At 41.1% G+C, this 22,799-nt stretch overlaps 1 protein-coding gene across 1 annotated transcript in view; it reads right to left on the minus strand.

Moving 5' to 3' along the window:
* The window catches only part of fras1 (Fraser extracellular matrix complex subunit 1), a 310,089-nt gene that overhangs the window by 148,074 nt on the left and 139,216 nt on the right, over window positions 1-22,799 (minus strand). The window contains exons 14-17 of the mRNA XM_026186630.2: window positions 11,512-11,655; window positions 8,178-8,318; window positions 7,565-7,705; window positions 7,293-7,460 (exon numbers count right to left, since the gene is read on the minus strand). Coding sequence (XP_026042415.2) covers window positions 7,293-7,460; window positions 7,565-7,705; window positions 8,178-8,318; window positions 11,512-11,655 — 594 coding nt within the window. The remainder of the gene's footprint in view (window positions 1-7,292; window positions 7,461-7,564; window positions 7,706-8,177; window positions 8,319-11,511; window positions 11,656-22,799) is intronic.

Genomic DNA, 22,799 nt, shown 5'->3' on the forward strand with positions numbered 1-22,799 from the left:
CATGATGGCCGTGTCATCTGCAAACTTCTGAATATGGCATAATTCAGAGTTGTAGCAGAAGTCAGAGGTGTACAGGGTGAAGAGAAGAGGGGACAGCACAGTTCCCTGTGGGGCTCCTGTGCTGCTGACCACTGTGTCAGACGTGATGTCCTTCAGCCTGACGTACTGTGGTCTGTCGGTGAGGTAGTCGGAGATCCAAGCCACCAGGCAGGGGTCCACCTCCATCCTGTTCAGTTTTTCTTGAAGCATACAGGGCCGGATGGTATTAAAGGCACTGGAAAAGTCAAGAAACAGGATCCTGACCGTGCCTTTTCCCCCATCCAGGTGTGAGTGGGCTCTGTGTAGGAGGTACAGGATGGCATCCTCCACTCCGACACCCGCCTTGTATGCAAACTGTAGTGGGTCCTGGGCATGTTGTACCTGTGGTCGGAGGAAGTTGAGGAAGAGCCGCTCTAGATATGTCAGCAGGTAACGTAGAAATCCAATATTTAATTAATGTGGCTTAAATATATATTTTTTTCCCCACACACAAAAATCAGCAAAGAGAGGAACAACATGCGTACAATAAAAAGAAAGTTGTGAGATCTACACTTTCTACCTGCAGCCTTCATCGGGGTCAATAACACCTAATTGAACATGCTTTGTGAAGAGTGCGTGATCGGTTCAGCCTCACTGATGCCTGAACTCACCAGAGACTCTGTGACTCGCCATCATTTCCCCGTCTCTCTCCATTTCCCTCTGCCATCATTTCTGAGGTCGATTCAGGCTGAAACATTTCCAGCACACGCAGGCACGTCTCTCCTCTCAGTTTGTGCTGCCATCAGAGAATTTGCATCCAGTCTTTCTATTGACTTTATGTGTAATCGCACCGTGTCTGAAATTCACTTTGCATTCAGATCACTTAGACTGCTTTGCCTTCATGTGTTTTGCAAGTAGAATTTGTTCCAGTTATACCACCACTTTACTTTATGGAGCTTAACATTGTGTTTGCAACTTGAGTCTATAGAGCCAAGTTAGCAGCTCTACTACTTAGTGTGCTTTTTGATTTAATCAGTCATTTTCACAAATGGACTATGGACAATGTCAGGAGAATCAGATCTAAGCAGAACAGCAGACAGTATCATGCACTCACACTTATCCAGGGGACAGGAAGGTGTGCCAAATAAAACCATTTGCAGATTCCCACACATTTTTCTTTAAACTGGCACATCAGCTAATGATGGACACCTGTGTCAGTCACAGGTAGTAAATCAGATATCATTTGTGTTTTCCACTTCCTCACTTGGTTTGTGTTTAGACTTCCTTTTGCTCGTTAGGCACTAATGAGGCACTAGAAACTATTAAATTCTAACCTCAGCTAAAATCTACTCACAATAACAATTTTGCAATGGAGTAAAAATTTAAGGGGCCACAAATGCTACACCCTCTGGGGAGTGGTATGCACACTCACCAGCTACACCTCATTTGTACTGAGCTGCACATTTCTCAGAGATTTTGGTCCACGTGAACACAGATGTGTCGGCTGCACATCCATGATATAAATCTGCCATTTCGCCTTATCTCAAAGGTTCTCTGCTGAACTGAGGTCTGATGACTGCGGAGGCCAGTTTTAACTTCAGTGGATCACATTGACAATGAGACAGTGGCTACACGCCTAAATGCAGGGAGTTACTGCCACGTGATCGGCTGATTAGACATTTGGGTCTACAAGCAGTTGAACGTACCTATTAAAGCGGTCAGAGAGTGTATTTGTTCAGAAATAGAGAGGAACCGACGAAGATAACAGGCTGGAGCGTCAGAAATAACTGGTCTACCCTCTGCAAAGTTACAGCAACCTTTTAACTTTGATACTTTTAAATATTTTCTGCGATTTTACATCCACACCACGTCTTCCACAAGATTAAAGGAAAAAGACTCATCCAGGTGCTGATTTCACTGTTTTTAAAACAGCTGCAAACACTGGTGGTGTCATGGCTGCCGTGCCTTCTGTTAACTGTGTGTATACATGCACGTCTTGCTACTAACTGAACTTCCATTTAGTGACAATAGCTTCAGACACTTTTCTTAAAACCACTTTAGAGTCTACATCGGTTTAGTGTCGGTCCCAAGTGATCACAGAGACGAATGAACGTTAGAGGACACTCCAATCCCACTCATTGATTTGTAATTGTGCCCCCCAGGATGATTAAGGAAATTCAATACTGCTAAGGGCTATTCAATTCCAGGTAAAGTAAACAAAATTTTCTTGGCTGCCTGAACTTAAAAACAAATTGTCGTGAGGAGACAAATCAAGCTATTACTTAAATGGCTTTTGGCTTAACATCCCTAAAAGCAAAGTGAGTGCAAGGATATATTTGCAGAGTGTTCAAGCGTGACGCAAAATTAGGATTTTTCTTTCTTTTTATTCAGGTTGTTCGAGCCCACAGGTCCAAAACGCCCCTTACTTAAGCTTAAGAAGCACGAGAGCTAACTTTTGACTCATTTCATCACTTTAATGCAAACTCGAGTTTAAGAACTGTGTCCATTTGTAGCAGCAAACCAACAGTGCTTTTTACCTCGCTTATATTCATTAACTGGCCTAATGTAAGAAACCACACAGGAAAAGTATTAACAACGTGAGCAACAAATTACAGTGTTTCCGAGCTGCGAGGGGAACTTCAGCTAACAGGAAACTATGAAGACATTCCTCAGAGCAGCCTGTAATTGACGTGCTCACTGAACTGCACTCACGCTTTGAAACACAGCTGTTGAGCTGCTGTAAACAGACGAGGATTTATCCGCGGCACTGTGGGAAATCCCAACAATCCAAGAGCGCAGCTTGCCTCGTTTTCTGCGCTCGGTTGTCTCGTGTGGCTCGTCTCCACAAACTGCTTGGAAGTTGGAAGTTTCGGCCAGAAGCAACAGTGTACTTCAGTTGTGAATATCAAATCAAATCAAATCAATTCACTTTTATTGTCACATCACATGTGCAGGTACATTGGTACAGCACATGTGAGTGAAATTCTTGTGTGCGAGCTTCACAAGCAACAGAGTTGTACAAAATACAATAATGTAAACAAGCAAAATACAAGAATGGCTACATCTGAAACTAATAAATATATGTACAATATAGCGGTAAAGCTCTGCATTTTCATTTCCTTCAGCGATGTGCTGACTGTTCACATCAGTCCAAATAAAATCTCTGCAAACCTGAATAAGTAAAGAAGAAAGCGGTTCATAAAAGCACTCGTTGCTTCGTCACTTCTCACTTACTGCTGAAATATTCATTAGATAACATTTTGTTCTTCATCAGTGAGGTATTTGAGGGGCGCTCCACATTCTCATGTGTCAGTCCATGAATGAATATTTGGACAATGACAGGGTTTGATGTTGCCTCTTTACACCGCAGTGGAATTTAAATCAAACATTCAACATCTGAGTGCTGCTGTAATTCAACAGGTTTAATAAAAATATTGCATTAACTGTTAACCATAAACCACTTTTAGACATAGTCCTCCTTTCTCAGAGGCTCAATAGCAATTGGACGATTACTGACGAGCAGCTTCACGGCCAGGTGGGGACTGCTCCCTCATTATTTGATGACAAATTAACTTGATTCAAAGTATTGAAATCACATTTGTTGTCTGAGAGACAAATCATGAATCCCATACAGTCTTAATAAGGAGGAATGCCATTGGTGAGCTGAGCAACACCAAAATGCCTGAAAGACCACAGAAGATAACTAAGTGGATGATCTCAGAATGATTTACTTGGTTAGGATTTAATGGCTTAATGACTTAATATCTAATGCAACAAATTAGGGGTGGGTTTTTATAATCGATTCATCGATTAAAATCGATTCTGGCTTGGATAACGTAAAATCGATTCATTAAAATCCTGAATCGATTTTTTAATATAAATTTATTTTGTCCGAAATGCCAGAATCTCTGGTGACATCTCACAAAATTTCAAGAACCACCAAACAGTAAATGAGAGCAGGTACAGGGATTCTGCACATAGACTTAAACACACAGCGCGACCCGCGGATCAGAATCAGTTAGATGTCGCCTTTCTCACAGTCGGGGCTGAAAGCCGACAGCTCGCTGATCCGGGTCCGCGCTTTGTGTTCACGCCCTTTATGCGCTGATTCTAAAGCTGTTAGTTTGATCTCTCTCCAAACAATATTGACCGAATCAGCAGCAAAAGAAGATCCAAACGCTTCACATAAACATTGTCATGAATTCACTCTTTTACTGTTTTGCTTCCATTGCGATGCGCAGCTCTCTCTCTCTCCCTCTCTCCCTCCCCCTCTCCCCCCCCCTCTCTCGAACAGTTTCGCTTTCTTCATTATTCGCTTGCTTGTTACACAAGTCTACTGTTGCTTACAGCGCTGTCGGCCGCTGTTTTTTCCCCTTTTACATTCTTCCGAAAAGAAAACCTCATTTCTGCTGTTCAATACTGAACAAATTGAAACTTTTTAAAATTATTCAAAATGCAAAATGCTTAGCCATGTCTCTAATAAAACCGCTGTAACGTCAGAGGTAATGTTGATTAATTAATGGTTTTCTTTCGTTTTTGATGTACTGCAGAATATTTTTATAAAATCCCAGGCCAGGAAAATCACCTACATGTTTTTCTGTGTTTTATCTTCAGCTACTTTGACACAAAGGCATCTGCTGTGATGCTCACACCTTGGATAAAGTCTTGAGAGTGACAGCTTCCTTTTTATAGATACAAAAATATGTAAATGTCCTGATCTGAATTATATCTCTGACTGTCAAAATTTCCCAGATTTAAATCGAATCGAATCGAATTAAATCGAATCGTGGATCGAATCGATTCGGGACCTTGTGAATCGGAATTGAATCGATTCTAGAAATCAGTGACGATACCCAGCCCTACAACAAATGTATGCATGTCACTATCAAGACAACAATCAAGAGACAACTTCATGAGAATTTACAGCAAAGGGCAAACCACTGGTTACACTCAAGAACAAGCAGGCCAGACTAGACGTCTCCTGGAAACATCTAAAGGTGTCAGCACACCTCTGAGATAAGATCTTCTCTGAAGAGATATCTGTAAATGTCGAGTAGTGTAGTGTGTTTGATAGTTGAGGCCCTCCGGTTTGCCTTTGGAGCCCCAGTAGTGTCAACCAATCAAATTTGAGAGGTTGTAGCAGGTAAATCCAACTATCAACCAAACAAATATCAGCTCAGAGTACAAAGCGATCAAAGCTACTACCAGTGGGAGTAGTGGGTTTGAGTCATCAGACAACATCTGTGCTATTTATGGAGCTAAAAGATGGTTAGAGGTTGCTGATGACTTAGCACACTTCTCATTTAAACATCCGGATCCACAAAAACCAAGATGGTGAATTAGCAAACCACAGGTTGAAAACTAATTGTTCTCATATAACAATTAGTATAAATCAGGACTAAAGGGGGAAAAACACAATACATACATCAGTAGAAAATGTGTTCAAATGGTGCTGTAGGCTTTAAAATGGAAAACTCGACTAGCTTTAAGCAGATCCCATCAATGTTTTGCTTCTAAAGCAAAACCATTCCTACTGACGCGCTCACAAAGCCTCTCTGTGTCACGTAAGTAGTTAAAATCCCACCTTTATGTAAGCAGCAGCTATAAAACCACACTGTGTGTTTTACCCCATTCAAAGGTGAAAGCAGCTCCAGCAGATGAAAAGTGAGCTGAAGAGAAAGTAGAGCTGAACCAAAGAAACAGCATTGTTGGCAAAAGATCTGTCTGTGTGACAGGCACCGAGAACAAATACCCGACTCCCTGCCAGGTACTGAATGCAGTATGGTCAGCGGGCACAAGGACAGAAGGACTGAGTAAGAAGATAGCAAAGGGCTGATTGTTGTTAACAGGACATATTTCAGAGCACAGCACATGCGAGGGAGGCAAATAAAAACTCAATGCATCATGGGAATCCCCCATGCCTATCGCAGCATAACTAAGGGAGGATTCAGGGTCACCTGGTCCAGCCCTAACTATATGCTTTAGCAAGTTTTAAATCTAATCTTAAAAGTAGAGATAGTGTCTGTCTCCTGAATCCAAACTGGAAGCTGGTTCCACAGATGAGGGGCCTGAAAACTGAAGGCTCTGCCTCCCATTCTACTTTTAAATGCTCTAGGAACAACAAGTAGGCCTGCAGAGCGAGAGCGAAGTGCTCTAAAGGGGAGATATGGTACTACAAGGTCATTAAGTATGGCTGAAAGGACACGTTATATGCCCCTATCTTTAGTTCTCAGGTTCCACACAGACATAGATTGTAGGAAAACCACCAACACCACGGCAGAATCCATGTATTCAAAATGCGGATTGGTTTAAAATCACAAAGGAGAACAACCTTTGCTTTTAAGGATCTGTTTCACTTTACTACAAAGAAGTTCTTTGCATATCATGACGTATGTTTTCTCTGCAGCAACAAGAACACAAACAGAATTAAGCAACTGCCGTATATTTCTGAGAGTGGCAGCTACAACTTGTAGATGTGGGTCTGCAAATTGCTGCAAACAGCACCTACAGTCTACCAACGGGACCTTTAGAGTAAAGGAGGGAAAAGCCTTGCATCATGGAGGGCCTACCCTTCACACAGTAGGTGCAAATGCCAGATCATGAATTTCAAACGCAGACTCCTCAGTTCTGATATCAGAAATGTATGAAGCCAGGATGTTTCCAGCGCTAACCAGCAGTTCAGTACACAGAATAAACTGAGCATAAATCCAGCTTTCAGGTTGTTTAATAAGTTAGAGCAAAAACTACAATTCATTCAATATTTAGGATTCAACTAATTAACATTTTCATGATTAATTACTCTGCTCATTACTTATTTATGAAGCAACTAATTGTTTCTTTTATAATTTTATGTTTAATATCCAGTTTACTTGTCACCCTAACTGTGACATTTGTTAAAAAGATGTCAAATCCTGTGTTATATAACAAATTGTTCAGTTAGAAAATCTGAATAGCTGCACATTAATATTCTGTCGATTCAGAGTAAGTATTTCATTACTACTAATGCAAATGAGGGCACGATTTGTTGTTAAAAAGAGTTAAGCTTTGGCTTTGATTCGTGGATTTTACAATTTGTTTTTTTTGGCTTTCACCAGGCTTAAACGTAGTTAGTGCTATTAGGACTATTTGATCTGTTTTAAAAGTCAAAGTGAGCGATGGCTGGCGTGTTAATTAGCGACCATGACCCACAGCAGCAGAAATATCCTTTCTGGCCTCGCAGGTACCGCCTCTCCTGAATTATACAGGAAGCAAAATAAAACATTTAATACACTCACCTCTGCATGTCTGCATGTCATCCAGGAAGCTGCGCGTGGGACACCCAGCTGTGCAGACGCTGTGCTGAAGGTGACTCGATTGCGGAAGAAGAGCTTCCTCCGGTTTGAGGCAGCGGAGGCAGTCTGAGGCCAGGGGTCCCACACAAGAACGGCAGGAGGGATGACAGTCTGGGCGCGAGGACAGACAACATCACAGAGAGGCAGTTACACTCTGGGGACAAGGAAGAAAAGTTTTTTAACAGGATACTTTATTAATGTGTTTAGACTCTCACTGTGGCAGGTGTAGTCCTGAGCATACAGCCCCTCCCCACAGGCCTCCACACACTGGCCCTGGTGGAGAAGTAGTCCGCCTGGACACAAGGTGCACTGGGATACCGAGGGACCCCAGCAGGAGGCACAGGAGCTGTGGCAGGCTGGGGACACAAAGAAAATAAGCATTTAAGATCTTTAGTCTGATACACAGAACTACCCATGAAACAGGAAGTAAAACTTAGTAAGCTCAGTAGAACCTGACGCTTTAACTATTTGGTAAAATTTATGTATGAATTTAAGGGTTTGACCCTTAAATAAAATGGCACAAACTGTGTAGGTTACAGGATTTATTTTAGAAGTTTTCTTCTCTAATTAAAGTAATGAGAAGCTTTTAATAGGGCTGAAGTCTCGGTTTGGGTTTTACCCGTTGGACAGATGGTCTCACGTTTGACCTTGAATACTTTTGTAAACAGAGGAGTTCACGGTGGACTCAGAAATTGCAAGGTGCCAGGTAACATAGCTGCACAACAAGCTCTTAATTGTAGGTATGAGGTGTTTGTATGTATATGCTATTATTTGACAAACATGCTGTGCATGATGTCCAAACATCTCCACTTCAGAGCAAACACTTACCTCTGCATCTGCTTTGGCTGTCCAGGTAATGCTGAGCTGGACACTGGCTGAGACATTTCCCATGATGCAAGGCAGTCCCCGGTGGGCAGCTCATACATTTGGGGTTGTCGGGAAAACAGGAGGCACAGGACGAATCACAGGCTGTGAAGCGCAGCGTGTAAACGTTAATGGCTTTTTGTTGGCATGACAAAATGCACTGAGGTCAATTTAAAAATGGCTGAATTATCTACAAGCAAGAGGAAAGTCTCCTAAACAAACAGTCCTTCAAATACAATCAAAAGTCACTTAGGCAAGACAACAACGAGTCCAACTTTTAATGACAGAAACTGGAAAGCAGATGTCTGAAAAGATGAACAAAATAGGTAAAAGGCAACAAATAATCTAAAAAAAATCCAACAATAGATCAAATCTTCACTCTCAGGTACCTGAGGTATCTTAGCATAACATGCACACACGCACTAAACCGTTCCCTCAGCAGGTGGTTTTGCTGCAGCATACTTGAGAGATGAAAAAAAGAAAATCTTTCACTTCTAAAGTCCCAGGAAGCCCCGCGGAGGAAAAGCCCTTCAGCTCTCTCAGGATGGTGACATTTTAAACCAGGCCTCAAAGCGCTGGCTGGCAAGTTCAAATGGATTCGACCTTTTTCTAGAAAGTTCCATTGGTTTTTTGACATTTTCTGAAAGAGGGCTCCTCACTGAGTGCTTCAAAACTGTCCTGTGAGCAACAGCAGAAGAAAAGCCCACCCCACCATCCCGGCCCCTCTGGGTCTTTTTAACCAAAAGAGCTTGGCTAAGTTCACCGTCGCCCTGAGGGGGGACTATTCTTACTCTTCCTCATCTTACCACTCAGAAATAGAAAGCATCCATATTCATATGGGATCTATTTATTTCAGAAGCCTCAGACTCCTCATTAGTGCGAGAGAGAATCGCTAATTATTGTATTTTTTTTTAAATTGTTTGTTTGCTACTGCTGCCTTATCATTTTGGCATCATGCCGAGTGAATGCTGCAGGAAGCTCCGCGGGGGGAAAGACACCCAAATAAATCTTCACCTTCAGTTCACTGCTAACAATAAACTTTCCATCGTCTCAGATAGTGTTTACTGTTTACTGCATTGGGCAACGGCACTTCGTGTGACACCTGATCCGCCTGTGGGAATGTCAGCTTTCAGTGAAGTCGCACAGCAAACACCTCACACAGAAATGTATGGTTTCTTTTCCCCTTTAAACTTTTCTGTACATTTTTATTATTAAATTGAAAAAACAAACAAACTGCAAGTTATTTAAATGTATCTGGCAACTCCAAACTGGGAGTTGCTTCAAACTGGGAGGTGCCAGTTTGGATTCAAACCCTCGGGCACCTGGGTTCCCCAGAATCCATTCTTACAGACGCTTTGTGGTTTTAGGACTAAAATGATAAAAATGATATTATTTTTCCCCCAGAGGAGAAATTACATTTAAAAGCATAAGTGTTACCTGCAATTTGAAGTGCTTTATGTACAAAGAGTCTAACTGCTGCATTAAAGAGAACAGAAAATGGATTAAAATGCCTCTACAGAAGAACCACGGTGTCTGAGTCATTATTATAAAGAAATACAAAAAGTTTATATCTTGTTTTCATGTCTTCACTTCATTTTAGTTCTCCCAAAAGGTTTTTGCTTCATTTCCTTGAAGCTGTTCAAAGAAAATCTTTGAAAAGGGAAAATCACAAACTGTCACAAAATCTGAAGGCTAAAATGAAACTGGCATTATTTAGTACAAAAAGAAAAACAACACTGAGTCTATTCACTTTAGTACGGAAGCATAGAGCTGCCAACCAGGCAAAACAAAAACAGCTATTTCATGTTATAATGTGAAAACTTTATTGTTAACTTTTTCATATAAAAATGATAATATGAAAAATATAATGTCGTGTTATTACAATATACATAACTATCACATTATCACACGTTATGCCTCAATCCAAGTGTAAAATACACTTAACTAATTCCGATAAACGAGCCATTTTCTCAAACTATGTTTTAAGGCAAAGACATATATCATGTTCGAAAAATAAAAGATATGTTTTAACGTGAAAACTATTTTTCAAACAATATAATTATCTCGTTCGTACAAAATAATATTTATATTGTAAGAGCATTAAAGGTTTTTTGTTATAACGTGATAGTTATGTATATTGTAATAAAGTAAGTAAGTAAGTAAGTAAAATTTATTTATATAGCGCTTTTCACAGATAAAAATCACAAAGTGCTTTACAACACAGAAAATGGGAATATAAAACAATATAACAGTAAATAAAACAATGTAAAACAATAAAACTATAAAAACAGCATAAGAAGAAATTAATCAAATGCTTTTCTAAATAAAAATGTCTTCAGCTGTTTCTTAAAACAATCAATGGAGTCCGTGCAGCGAAGAGACAGTGGGAGAGAATTCCACAACCGTGGTGCCACAGTCTGAAAGGCCCGATCACCACGAGTTTTAAAACGAGTGCGTGGTACCACCAACAGTCTCTGATCTAATGACCTTAAAGCCCGAGAAGATGTATGTGATTTCAGCAGGTCAGATAAATATTGAGGAGCCTGACCATGCAGGGCCCTAAAGGTTAGAACTAAAAGTGATATTATGTTGTTCAAAGATGAAAAGTATATTGTTAGAACAGTAAAGTTTTCACGTTATAGATATGTGTGTATATATATCAGATATTTATATGATATAACCCTCATTTTCTTTTGCCTGGCTGGCAGTTCTGTGCTTCCATACGCTCGACCTGTAGAGGATAAAATCATTGTATTTTAAACACATTGATTCAAACTAAAACATTTTGGTTGGGTTTAATTAACAGAGGGAGGCAAATCAGAGATTGTAGCTTCCTGAGACGGCTCATAGTGCTGTTTATCCATCTAGAATGTTTGGTAGCAGTTGGCCGGATAAGTTAATATATAATAATAATAAAAACTCTTAATATAATAACAATTTTGTGGCCATTTACTGTCATGACATTCGAGGGAAAGTGGACACATCTACAGCTGATAACTTCAAAACTGGCCAACGAAACTAAATGTGCACAAATCACCACAAGCTAGAGGTAAACTGATTCCTTAAAGAAGATACATTTGGGCTTTCTGGATGGTGATGTACTCAAACCATCTGTGCATATATATATATATATATACACCTAATGTTTTGTGTTGGATCTTATATTAGCTTGGCATCTGTGGAGTTGCACTACTTTTAGTAAAGACGTCAGCAAAAGTGCTATTTCCACTAAACCAGCCAAAACTGAAACTCAGCTAAATGTCTTCAGTGCTGCAGTGTGGATATGTGTCAGCTTTACCGTGGCAGACGCCTTCTCGACTGTAGAAACCTGTGCCACAGTCAAGGACGCACGCCCCGTCTTTCAGCAAGGCGACCGGGTCTGAGCACGACACGCACTCCTGCTGACTCGGCCCACGGCACTCCGAGCACGACTCGTGACAGTCTGAAAAATAAGAAAACAGAAAATAGATTCTTTGCTTTCAGTCCTAAAGCGCCACGAGGTCTGATTTTTTGCCCCTTTCCTGAACAGAAACACATACAGTACAGCACGGTAGGTGGGACTAGGTCGAAATGGATAAATGTGATTGTAGCGGAGAACCTGAATCATGCCAAATGTAGAAGAAACAATCTGAATTATGCAAATCCTGCAAGCACAGTTTGCAAAAGTTCTGCGATATACTGCATGCGATTTGTAGTAAACAGTATAAATAATTCAGAAACACTGATCATTTACAATAACAGTTTTATTTCCATAACGCAGTTCGTGCATTAACAAAATATTCAAGGTTGTAAAAACAACAAAGAAAATAAGTGAGATAATCAGGGTCGTTCAACAAGTATCTACAGGATCTAATAAAGCTTGTTTGCATGTGCGACTGTGTGTGTCTGTGTGGTCTGCATAGTTGGCATTATCAGTGGTGCTCTATTAGCTGCTGTTAAAAAAAAGCACTAACAAGCCTCACAGCAGTGCCGACAAACACAGAGTGGGAGGCTAACGGGGCGAGCTGTGTGGGAAGACCGTGTAAGAGTTCATGCGTGTGACTGAGGGAGACACACGTGTATGCACGCACGTACGTACGGGCTAAAAGTACCTTTGAGATGAAATGCGGGAGATGATTGTGCGCCTTTGCATACACCTGCACCTTTATCTCTGTGTGTGTCCCTTCGTGTGTGCCCAAACAGAAGCAGCAAAAAACCCATCTCAGCACTAACTGGTATGATTACCTGTGATTTCCCAGCGGCACACAGAATGAAGCCAGATGCAGCAAGTGCTACAAAATAAAACTGACAGAAACCAGATAAAAACAAACCTACAAAAAAAAAATGCAGAAGGAATGTGAAAACTACACTTTTAGGTTTCTTCTAGTTTCTTCTGAGTCACCTTCACATATCATTCATGAGAATCTGCAATCTTTATATGAAAGCTTTTCTGTTCATCATCCTCATCATGATCTGGGAAACATTGTAACCTCAGTGTAGTTCAGGTTTTGTCCAACTTTCCCTCAAGTTGCAAAGAATCCTGAAACCTGTGGAAGTACCTCCAAAGTCCATGAATCCTTCCTGCAAAGACTGTGGATTTCCCTCTGGGTGCCATCTTTACACTCATACTGGATCAACGCATTCTGATATGGGTGGAAGCCGACGCTGGTTTATAAGATAGTGAATCTGTTAGCTCACCGGTTTCTCTCACCTCATGAAATCCAAAGAAATTTCTTTTATAAGGAAAAAACGGCAGAGTGGTGCAGTGGTTCTGACTGCTGCTCCACAGTATGAAGGTTCTGGGCCTTTCAGTGTGGTGGTTACATGTTCTCCTTGGGTTTTCTCCAGGTACTTCCTCCATCAGTCTAAAACATGCATGTGAGACTTGCTGAAGTGAATGGTCTGTCTCTAACAGAGTGGCAACTTATCCTGGGTTCACCCCATTTCCCACTCAGTGACAGCTGAGAAAGTGGTTAACAGAAAGGATGAGGAACCCCAGCAGAATATCTGTATATTAGGAGTTCTTACAGGAACTCGGAGCGTAATGCACCGGGATCAGGAATACTCTCTAAAGCCTTTTGACTTTTTTAAGTAAAGCTGTGCAGGATCTCATTTTTCCGAGGACTAGATCTCACTTTCTGCCTTTTCTGTTGCCCATCCTCAGCTTGTCAAATGTAAGCACCTAGCTGGATCTCATTTTAAAGCACTCTGAACCTTGGAAATATAGATTAGTCCACTACACCCAATTATAGGACGCAGACAGCCCAGACCAAAGGAGTCACGATGATATGGAACAAAACTACGGTGAAGCTTATCACAAACACTGAGAATCATCTTTTACTCCACACCACAATGTTTTAGTAAACCCAGCCATATTGTTTTTTAGACACCGAAAGATCAGAAACCCAAGTCTCTCTCTCTCACACACACACAAAGGGAACAGCACCAAAACACCTGCTACAAGGCTCAGGTAAAGGACCTACACACAGGACAAAGGAGAACGATAAAAAGCAATTTTTGATACTAAGTTGATACACGGTCCCAACAAAGCCTGACAGAAAAAAGCGAAAACACTAGAAAGTTGGGAGGCTTACAAAAGAATCGAGGCAGGGATGTAGCAGAACACAGTGTGAGGAACACAAGCGACAAATGGACAAAACACAGGGAGGAAGTCGTGTAAGTTCTAATACGATAGCACTTTACACATGCTTAACAGCTTCATTTATTATTTACTGGATGTCCCTTTGTGAAAGGTCAAAGGTTAAAAGTGAAAGAGTAGATCTAAAAAAGTTAAAGTTGAGAAATAAACTACGGCTGGGGATTAATGAGGCACGAGAAGTGAGACAAAACTGATCAAGACAAGTGAATATCACGCTGAGGAAAGTGTAATTAATTTAATCAGTGTCACTGAAAACTGCTGATAAAAATCTGAGTGAATTAATGGGAGATGCCAGAAGCTGTGTTATTGCAAAAGTTGTTGGAAAGCAGTGTGAGATAAATCTCTGGCTCCCTCGTGCCTGTTGATACAGATTTCCTCAGGTAACTGCATTCGTATCTTTTAATAACTTTCTCTGCATCCTCCTCTTTATCATCTGCACATATTCCCCACCAGGATCACTATAAACTTTTTATATTTAATCAAAACATCCTGCGCACGCGCACACACATGATTTTCTATGACGGATACCTTCCATCCAGATTTTATAAAATAAGGGATATTTAATGTAGATTTGATTTGCCTTAAATACTTCACATTTACTGAATTTCTTTTACCCAATTCGCTCGCACTGTCTCATCTTTTTTTTTAATCTTTTCAAATTAAGAATAAAAACTGAGATTTTCTCAGCTGGGTTAAAAGTTCATGGATAACTTTTCAGAGGTCCAAAAAAAGAGACAAAATCTGGTGAGCAGCAGTTCTCTGAGCAACGATGCCTTGCTCGTGTCAGAGGTCAGAGGAGAATGGCCAGACCTCTTTGAGCTGATAAGGAGGCTACAGTAACTCAAATAGTCATTCATTACAACCAAGCTCTGCAGAAGAGCACCCCTGAATCCAAAACAACAGCAGCAGAAGACCACACCAGGTGCCACTGCTGTTACAACTAGACTGGAAAACACTGCCTGGTCTGATGTGTCTTGATTTATGGAATCAGATGGCAGGCACAGTTTGGTAAACTACCAGCCGAGCATCATTTAAACACTACAGCTTTATGTGAAGATACACACAGTGTTCATCTTCTGGTGGCTGCTTCTAGCAGGATATGTCACCATGTCTCACCATGTTTCCTGAACATGACAGTAGCCGAGTGTATTTTTGTCTTTTTATGTTGACATGCAGACACAGTTATCCGATGGAAGCTCCAGCTTCAAAAACTTGAGAACCAGCTGATGAAAACTCCATTAAATTCCCACCACACTCCCTGCCGGTGGCTGATGCCTTTGGCTTTGTGCACTCTGACACAGCTGGCACATTACTCCAGCCCCCTCTGGCTTCTGCTCTGTGGCTGCTGGGTGAGCCCTCGTCTGGGGCTCTCCTCAGCTCCTCCCAGGAGGGTGGCATGGTTGCCCCTCTGTTGGTTCTCCTTGGGCTCTCGCACTCTGGGGCCTCTGGATGTCTGGAGCCTGGATCTCCTGCAGACCTGCTTCATGCCTTGGGAGACGGGGCTATGGCTCCCCACACCCACCAGCAGATGCTTACATGGAGAAACCTTTTGAATACAAGTGCGCCCGTCCACACAGGTGTACATAAACACAAACTACACCTTTCTTGGCTGCTACCTCAAAGCACATTGTGCAAATTCAGAGGACATGTAAGGTTACAGAAGAGGAAAGTTTTTGCTCCACTGTGTGTGTGAAGAGTAAAAGCCAAACCTCTGAAGTGACTGACAGACTGACAGGTTCCCATCTGACTTTTAATTTTTTATGCTTCTCAACTCTTCCTATTTCCTTCCACCTCTCAGATTTTGAAGTTGTGTGCCTATTCCCCCCCCTCTCACTCTCCCCTATAATACTCTCATTTCTCTGTCCGAGGCTTCTTCTTGCCTCAGCCCACTGCCCTCTCTACAGATTCACACTGGATTTTTGGTCATCTTTCTTTCTCTCTGTATTCAAGTCTGGGTTTTTCCCCCAGCAGCTTTTTTTTTTCATTAGTTCACATATACGTTCAATTTTAATGCCCCTCTCTCTGCGTGTGGCTGTTCATTTCATTGTGCTAAAGGTCCAGAGAGGCTCCATAATAGCCTTAGCCCAAAATACGATGATACGCTTGTTTCACCTATGCATGACTGATCCTCCGTGGTGAAATGAAATCATTTATAAAATCAATCTTTTGTTGAATTATGGACCATTGCCCATTTCAGCATCAGATACTCTGCAGCTGTAGTCTTGCAGATGAAGCAAAAAGACATTGAGAAGCACTCTGTACATGATGGGATTCTTACATTTATATTACTGGGTCACTTCAGACACACGCTCATACACGCTGCATCCAAAAATGGTTGGAGCCAACAAGGGGATTACACGTCCTTTACCTTGCCCCTCGCAGGAAAGCAATTTATTTTTCTGTGCCGCCTGGAGTGTAAAGTTATCAGCAAATGTAATCCTAGCAGGCCAGTTGCCAAAAAGCCCCTCTAAAGCCTACTCTGCATAAACCAGGCGAGGTTGAGATGAATGCACAGTCACACAGTGCACTGGATAATCTTCGCTCTCTGTCCTTCTGGGACGGGTGGGGATGCACAATTACTGTGCTGCTGCTGCCGTGGCTCACACCAACCCCCTCCAAACCTCGAGTGATAAAACGAGATGGCATGAGAGAATCAGCAATTAAGCTAAGCATGGAGAAAGCAGCTTTGCCATGGAGAGCAAATAATACAAAAAACAGGAGCTTTTATTTGAAAGTCCAACCTGTTCTCAATTCCAGGGTGTCAAATATTTCCACTTTTGGCAAAGCTGCTCTCACAAATACACAAAAGGCAGCCTTTAAAGTCAGTGATACACTGGGTTTATATCGATGATGAGATGGGTGCAGGTATGCACTGGAGAGAAGAGGAATGAAGCAAGATGAGAAACATGGGTGAATGAGAGGGAGGCAATGCGAGGTTGGAGTTTAAATACCTGGGTGGTGGAGTGGGTGGAGACCAGCACCAAGAGTGAAAGGGAAGGTTTTCAAGATGGCAGTGAGACCTGCTGGGTGTGGTTTGGAGACTGTGGCACTAACAAAGACATCGGAAGCCAAGCTGAAGGTGGAAGAGATGAGGATGCTGAGAGTTTCATTGGCATAGAAATGCAAAGTCTACATGGAAATTTTAATTTTAATGAAGTCCATATTTCACTTCTAAGGAGTCATTTTTAGCTCTATTTTTCCTCCTGGTGGAAGCAAAGGTTCAAATCAGCCCAGCAAGAAGACAGGAGGAAAATCAGGTTTCTCACAATGGCTCCACATGAAAAAGCTTTTATACCTCTATGTGAAGGTCGTTTTGGACAACAGCAGAAGGGAGGCTGTGAAATTGTAGAGTTTCTATAGCCGCCTCACTTTCTGACTGCCACATCCACAAAGTCAACTCAAATGCAAAATTTAAATAAGCGGTTAAAAATGCTGTGTGAGTGCTACTAATGAGCGATAGAGTCATGCAGGTACTGAAAGCAACGCCACGTAAACCTACTCAGAAAGCGAATCGCTGCATAAAATGTTGGAAGATTATGCAGAAAAAATAACAACCAAGTCATGTATTTACAAAAATGTACCAGAATCTATTAGAGTCAGCTTTACTGACCAAGTCCGTGCACACGTAGGAGGAACTGAGCGATGTTTTTTTCTTTCCTCTAAACAGACAAGACGGACAAAAGCAACATGACACAGACAATAACAGCACATGTAGCATATTTATATTTATATGTGCAATGAAGAAGTCTGCTTATTTTGGCGTGCAGGGCTCTGTAGCGCCCACTAGTGGGGAGGAGTAGGAACAGGTTGTATCCAGGGTCCGATCGGTCTGCAGTGACACTAATCTCAAGAAAACTGTCAGTGTAAGAATGAAAAACAAAAGGTCATTTAAATTGGTTTACCAGCATTAAAACTTCAGCAAGGTTATAAAAAAAAGGTTGTTTTCCAAAAAAATTATGAACTATTAAAAAAACAATCAAAGAAACCACAGCAATGCACGTCTTCACACTACAATAGAAATTTGATTAAACTATCATGTTGCTATAGACTCACACCAGCATTATTATGTTTATACTTCATATGTGAAGTACTTGGTTATTTTTAGACACTAAAAGCTCGTGTTTACATTAGAGATGGACCGATCCGATATTACGTATCGGTCCGATACTGACCTAAATTACTGGATCGGATATCGGAGAAAAATAAAAAAAATGTAATCCTCACAAAGCACCTCACAAAACTTGCAACACGCCGTAACTCACCTCAGAACGTTAGCACGTCAGAGCAGTATGCATCACGTGATAGAGCGGCTGTGGCATGCGGGACCTGTGGTGGTCTGGATAGCATTTGGAGCTTCGCTAGCAACCCGGCATTTCATCTCCGACAAAGTTTTCCCGAGAGAAGTAAAGCAAGTGTGTAAGTCCATCTCTAAATGTTTGTAAAGCATTCCTGCGTTAAGCTTAACAAGCGACTGCCTCTCCTGCTGCTACTTCAATCATGAAACTGCTTAATGATCAGCTGATCGGCTTTTCTGTCGTGAGTCCGTGTCTCTAGTTTGCTTTTGGCCCACTTTGCACCAGAAAGAGGAAACCAGCGGCTGAACAACAGCAGCACGTTTAAGCTTGATCAGCTGTTGTTAGAATGTATTTAATATTACTTCCTACTCCAGGATCTTTTTCTACAGCTGACGGCTGTAACTGTGCAGGGGCGGATCTAGCAAAGTTTAGCCAGGGGGGCCGATAGGGCATGAACAGGGAAAAGGGGGCACAAAGACATACTTTTCTTTCTTATTCTCATTTAAAATGTCTAGCTTTTAATAAATAATTATCTGACACCCAAAGTTTTAATTTGATGTAAAATGAATAGAAGTCAATTACTGTATATAGTGACTATTAAGTCTAATATATATACCCTAGTAAGCTATAGTACTTTTTCCTTTGGGAAGGTACCATCTGTGCAGTCTGCAATTTTGTTGAAGAAAGATGTTGAATCTATTTAATATTTCTTGAAAAAGAATTGATTTCTGTGCATTTTTTTCCACACTGCATCAAATTAAGGTTGATTACGTCGATTAAGCATCATGAGGTGGAGCGTGAGGGGTGGTTCCCTATTTTTTATTTATTTATTTTTGTTGTTGCTGGGAGTTGGAACCCTATTAGTTAGGTTGCTTAATATTTATGCTAAGTACTCTTTAAAATACCAGAATAGGGAGGATGGTGTAGGTTTAAGTTTATTAGATTGATCAGTATTGCTGAACTATGAAATTTTTTTTTTTTTGCATACAGGTATAACAGAACAGCTTTAGTGTAGTTGTTGTTTTAAACTTGAGTATGAACTTATACAAAATGCAGCAAGATATTTAAAAAAAAACAGTTTTGTTGATTAAAAAACACTATATCGGATTCATATCGGTATCGGCAGATATCCAAATTTATGATATCGGTATCGGACATAAAAAAGTGGTATCGTGCCATCTCTAGTTTACATATGAGGTACTGCCTACATCGACCTTTAAGATTCAGACCTTTAATCATTAATTTGATGAATGATTTTGTGAAATGCTCAGAATTTGAGCCCTAAATGCCAAATGAATGTCTGTCTAGTTGAAGTGAAGAGACAGCTTCTCCTCGATGGTGCTCGGATTGAACCAGGAGCTTTTCTAGTAGGTGCTACATTATCTGGAAATAGCCCTTTCTGCACAATAAAAGGTGTAAAGCAACACACTGAACTTTTTAAAAATGTTTTAACAATTTGGGATTAACTCTTAAACTTATCCAGACTCTAACTTTAGATGTGACTTTAGAGGCTAATGGTGTTTTGATGCTTTGGAATGAGACCTCCTGTAATTGCATCTGCAGAAGTGCTGTATGTCGTTATGATTTTATCTCCGCTGGGACCTGTAACCCTGTTATCGGCTCCTCTTAAAATGCTTGCTTTATTACACAGTTTTGTTGTACTTGATGAAGAGCTCATTCAGGTTCAAAACAATGCAATAAAGGAGGAATTTAAAGGGAGCGCAAAACAGTGTTAAAAACCCATGGGGAGAAAGAAATCAGGTTTTGTGTACTCTGCACCTGAACAAGACAGATGTGTCTGTTTTTCGGTCTCGGCGTACATTTCCAAACAAGTGAACATTACAAGTGTGACTGAGTCTCACGGTGCAATTATAAGAAAAAAGAAGAAATGTGGGGCAGGTGTTGTACGATAGCGTCAGCACAAGGCTCCTCACGAGTATTTACACCAAAACTTTGAATGCATGCGGATGAAGCTTTCAGTAACTGACTGGAGGTGGGAAAAAAATCCCCCCAGGGAGGCCTGCTGCGACACACTGAGTCCTGGGTGGTCTCGACTTCCTGCCAAGAAATGTCTCTGGCACCTTCCAGACACCTCACACGCTCATTACTTCTGTCAGCTCCCATCTCCTCTGCTTCTTCCCTCAACCCTTCCTTCTATTTTTTCCTCATTAAACAAGTGCTGGTATGAGACTTCAGTCAGCCTAAATCCACCTTAATAGCTTTAATGCAGGCATTCACTGATTTAAAGTCACAATAATTCAGCGTCCCACTTTCCAGTGGCGCTCTTTTGTTCTCCAAAACAAAACTGTGTGCTGGGTAAAAACAAGGGGGGGGGGGGGGCTTCTGTCATTAAAGCAAGTTGGCGGTTAAAAGAAATGGCTGAGACACTCGAGAGTATTCGAGCACATTATTAAACCTGGATGCATGCAGGGTAAAGACATCAGCAGCTGTGAACATACCTGCAGCATTAACATACTGTAGACTCTGGATTAATGCACGAATTACAAATTATACACCTAATGGCAACGACGCAGGACAGGAGCTGCATAAATGCATGTAGTGCAATTCCCACAGAGGGCTTGTCCAATAGCTGCTACTGTATACAGTACGCGTGTGGAAGCAGCGTAAAACAAAGCTGCCTGCTGCTGTCTAACCTATTTAAGGATGTTCAACGAGCTTTTGCACTGGGAGGTCTGAAATCCTCCTGACAATATTCATTAAGGTATGAAATCGAGCTGCACAACTGAAGACCGTAATCACATTGTGGTTACTCTCTGCTCACTAACCCACACCTCTCTATTTCTACCCATCATCCCCAGGAGTCCCCGCAGGTCTCCTCCACTCAATAGAGGAGCTCATTTTGGAGCGTATTAGCAATCCCACAGGGTTTTCGCTCACCGAGCCATGGTTTTATTTATTGGCCCAGGACTAGAAATGTTGGGAGACCTTTGAGATAGATACGTCCAGTAACAGTTAATAGGGACACTCATGTATAGAGAACTGAGCCTGAGTAATACCAGTTTATTTGTATTCTTTATGCTGCTGCTGCAGAGGATCGATCCATCTATCCTGCATAAACTCTTTAAGAATAACAAAAGAAAAACAGACAAAAGCTTTTCTGTTACCAGTTTATTCAGAACCTAATTTTGACTTTAAAAGCAATTTAGCATTAAAAGCTTTAAGTCCATTAAAACTCAGGCATTAAAAGCTGGAGTAATTTAGTTTAACAACTCTACAAAGCATCTCCGTGCTGGCAAGAAGTCACGAAGTTTATAAGCAAGAAAACACAAACTTAATGTTTTCTTGTCACAGGTTGGAATCGGTATCAGTTTTTTTCTGACATTTGTATTAATTGGGCTGAAAAGTTTATTGACCTTTGGAATGAGCGTCATTACTCATAATTAACAGCAATACATTTCCCTTCGCAGTTCGTGAGTAAGTATGTTCCCTCTAACAACAGCTTTTTCAAATCCACACAAAGTCACGCATTCCCATTATTTAGGTGAGACTGGGAGTAGTAGTGCCGCCCCTACCCTATAAATAAATGCATTTATCATTTAGCTAGTCAGTCTTCTTTAGAAAGACCACGTCTTGATCTTGACAGCTTTCAGAATAGTTTAGAGATGCATGGAGATGGCAGGAAAAGCATTTCTAAGATCAGCGTGAGACAGACTTTCTACAATTTGAAGGTATTCTGGAGTCCTGTTACTGTTTCTCGGAGGGAGGCCCTTATCAAAAATGTGAAAAAGAGCACACAAAGAGCAGCAAAACACCTGCAGAAATTTCTTTCCATCAACAAAGCCCACCTGTGTACAGGAGTTCAAAGCAGCAACAACATCAAACCAACAGCAAACCAGGACAACTTATCCAAAGGTACTGCATAAGCACTGTGGAGGTTTCACGAACTGCAACACGAAATATCTGCTTGAAGTTGTTGCTTTAAGAAGACTTCAGTTAATTTTCCCAACTTGTGGTCAAATACTTTTTCTGCTTCACAGAAATTCAAAAGAGTTCACAATTTTACGTGTGCAGTTCTTTTTTTTTTTGTGAAATGAAATTGGTTTGTTTAGTTGTTTCCATGTCGCCGTTCAGGTGTTTTCATCTGAAGGTGGGATGGTTCACCAGGTGGGGATGACACACATGAAGGTTGATGCAGGCAAAACATTTGAAACGTCAAGTCTGGCACAATGAAACTGGGAAATGAACACTGAGCAAATGTGTAAAGTTGTGTCCTATGCTTCATTTTTGTGCAGTTTTTCTCATGCACCACTGGAAATTAACTTTGGAACTGAAGACTGTTGTGTTTTAACATGTTTTTTGGCTGTTATTACTATTTTTCTTTTATGTGTGTTAACTGATTGACAGGAGGCAGCATGTGCAGCATAATTCAACACATTCAGATTTTACCGGGTTGATATTACAATAAAAGTTTAAAGCCTAAGATGCAACGATTTTCAAGTAATTTCACTTCCTAATAAATGTTCATACACGATTCAGTTTTCTTCATGTTCTTTTGATGACTAACAGAAAGGAAAGGAGCAAATACAGGAAGAAATATATACGAGTGGAAGCACATTTTGTACTTTTATCTAAAGACTGCAAAACTTTACAAACTTTTCTATCCAATCCCCAGGGGAGATTTAGCCAATGTGC

Source organism: Astatotilapia calliptera, chromosome 12, assembly GCF_964374335.1.
Source record: "Astatotilapia calliptera chromosome 12, fAstCal68.1, whole genome shotgun sequence".
Classification (NCBI taxonomy): domain Eukaryota; kingdom Metazoa; phylum Chordata; class Actinopteri; order Cichliformes; family Cichlidae; genus Astatotilapia; species Astatotilapia calliptera.